We start from the raw sequence: 2,655 nt of genomic DNA, 5'->3' as shown, positions 1-2,655 counted from the left end.
AGGAGTCTCAAAACGAGGCATCTTCCCCCAGTGATGATAAGACTTCTGTTGGTAAGTAGATTTTGTGTTTGGCTTGTTTTGATGTAACTTTTTTTGAACAATTTTCTCCATTTCTTGCTTTATTTTCTATATTTTCTGCCCCCCCCCCCCCTAGGTGCAGCCCGAAAGTCCGGGAGTCCGACAATGTTGACAATATTTATTTTGTATTTATGGGTATGAATGCTTGCTATTACCGCACATATTCTTTTTATTTTCTTCATGTATGTCTTGTGGTATTTAAGCAGGGTTTGCTTACACCCTGGTGAGAATTCTCTTGCTAGTGAACTCTTTTTGCTTCACTAAAGCTGGTCTTTGAGAGATTTGTTCTAATCTACTACTTAAAGACCCTGGGTGTAGCCAAGATTATCATCTTGAGGCTCACCCAGTTTTGTTTACTTTTGTTTGCTTCATGTATGGTTTATGTTGGCCATGAAATGGTATTTACTCAGGGTTTGCTTACACCCCTGGTCAAAGTTCTCTTGCTAGTGAACTCTTTTTGCTTTACTAAAGCTAGTCTTTGAGAGATTTTTTATAATCGGCTGCTTAAAGACCCTGGGTGTAGCCAAGATCATCATCTTGAAGCTCACCCAATTTTGTTTTTTATGTTCGTGGAAGGTTACGACCCTTGTACACTCATGTAACTTGTTCTTTAATTGATGAACATGTTTTGGGAGGAAGGTTATGAGCCTTTATAATATAAAATCCCTAGCTACATCCTTGTAACGATTTCGCTCGTGTGACGTTGGGTGATTAGTCCTTGTTTTCACACGGTAAACATACACAGCCTCTTTATATTTGGATATAAGGAGCATCTGAATTGCCCTTTCTTATATATTCTAATTTTTCTTAGAGAAAAATATGATTGAAAATAGTAAAGTAGTTTATGCTGGTTACATTTACATACTAAAATGAACACACAATGCGTTAGCTAGCACTGGTGCTACCTTTAACATCTGTTTTAAGAGTAGAAGTGTCGCAAGCTCTACGCATTCCACGTTCTTGGAATGGAACGCCCATCTTGAGCTTCTAGGACATAGACACCATTCTTATGTGCTTCTATGACTTTGTATGACCCTTCCCACATGACACTGAGTTTCCCCAATGGTTCAGCGTGGTGAGACTCATTTTTTCATAGTGCCTATTCTCCAACTCTGAAGTTCTTGGCCCGAATTTGGCCGTACATAGGCACCATTCTTATGTGCTACATCCTCAAAACTCTCTATTCTCAAGGAGCCAACAATTATTTACAATGGGAGGACTACTTCCGTCCCATAGTTAGACTGAAGAGCGTTTCTCCCGTGCTTGACCTTGTTGTGGTGCGATAGGACCATAACACTGTCGGTAGCTCATCCACCTAGGAGGACTTTGATTTGAGTAGTGGTTTCTTTAAACCATTGACTATGGTTTTTTTTGGATATCTTCGTCTATCTTTGGCCTGAGGATGAGCTACTGAAGTGAACCGACGGTGGATTTTCTTGTACTCACACCATTCTTTGAAGGGATTTCCTTCAAACCGAGTGTTATTATCACTTATAAGGATCCAAGGAGTTCCAAAGCGAGCCAAGATCTTCCTTGTCATCAACTTTATCATCTGCTTTCCAGTGACAGTGGCCAGTGAATCTGCCTCTATCCACTTGGTGAAATAGTCCACGGCTCCGATTAAAACCTTACATCTCCCGATGCCGGTGGGAATTGTCCCACTATATCGATCCCACATTGGTGGAAGGGATAAGGGCTAGTGATGATTGTCAATGGCATGGCTGGTTGATTTTGGAAAGTTCTAAATGTTGGGCATTCCTTGCATTTCTTGGTTAAGTTTGCGACATCGTTGTACATGTCCGACCAGTATACTCCTAGGCGGAGTATCTTGCATGTGAGTGCACGAGCGCATTCATGTGCTATTGTGTCCCCGAAATGGCTTTCTTCAAGAAACACTTGCCCTTCTATCTTAGAGATGCACTTGAGCCACAGGCTTAAATATCCTCTTCGGTAGAACTGATTGTCCCTTATGGCGAAATGTGGTGCTTTGATTTTGACTTTTCTCGCCTCCTGTGGATCGTCCGGAAGCATGCCATGGCGCAGGTAATCAACGAATGTTTTTGTCCATTCTGGAGGGGCTGATATGGTATTGACATTCTGGTTATCAATACTCCTTTCCAGGAGTACTTCGACCAACACTTTCTTTGTAAGATGATCGTATGAGGTAGAGGCCAGCTTGCTAAGGGCATCTGCCCTTGCATTTTCCCCCAATATATTTGCTTTATTGAAATACTTTTGAACGTGTTGGCTAAACTACAGACCGTCTCTAGGTATTTTTGCATCCGAGGGTCCTTTACCTCGTATACTCCATTGATTTGGTTTGTGAGAAGCAACAAGTCACTGATAGCTGCTAGTTATTTTGCACCAACCTCCTTGGCCAACCTTAGTCCTACCAGGAGTACCTCGTACTCTGCTTCTTTGTTAGATACTTGGAAGTCGAACCGTAGTGTGTAGGTGATCTCTTCACCTTTGGGCCTTTGGAGGATCAGGCCTAAGCCTGAGCCTTCTTTGCTTGCTGCGCTATTGGTATAAAACTTACAGAGTTCTTTGCCAACCTCAGGCTCTAGTGGGTCGACA

At 42.1% G+C, this 2,655-nt stretch overlaps 1 protein-coding gene across 1 annotated transcript; it reads right to left on the bottom strand.

Annotated features, from left to right (window-relative positions):
- Positions 1-1,698: 1,698 nt before the first annotated feature.
- On the bottom strand, positions 1,699-2,389 carry LOC145040729 (uncharacterized). Its single transcript, XM_078988635.1, has 2 exons — positions 2,376-2,389; positions 1,699-2,272 (listed from the first exon to the last, which is right to left on the bottom strand). Exons 1-2 carry the CDS (start codon positions 2,387-2,389, stop codon positions 1,699-1,701), a joined length of 588 nt encoding a protein of 195 aa, XP_078844761.1.
- Between the last annotated feature and the right edge of the window lie 266 nt (positions 2,390-2,655).

The sequence above is a fragment of the Lactuca saligna genome, chromosome 4 (assembly GCF_052625555.1).
Source record: "Lactuca saligna cultivar CGN05327 chromosome 4, ASM5262555v1, whole genome shotgun sequence".
NCBI classification, from domain to species: Eukaryota; Viridiplantae; Streptophyta; class Magnoliopsida; order Asterales; family Asteraceae; genus Lactuca; species Lactuca saligna.
The sequence above is the reverse complement of the archived record's forward strand: the minus strand, read 5'-3'. Positions and strand labels throughout refer to the sequence as shown.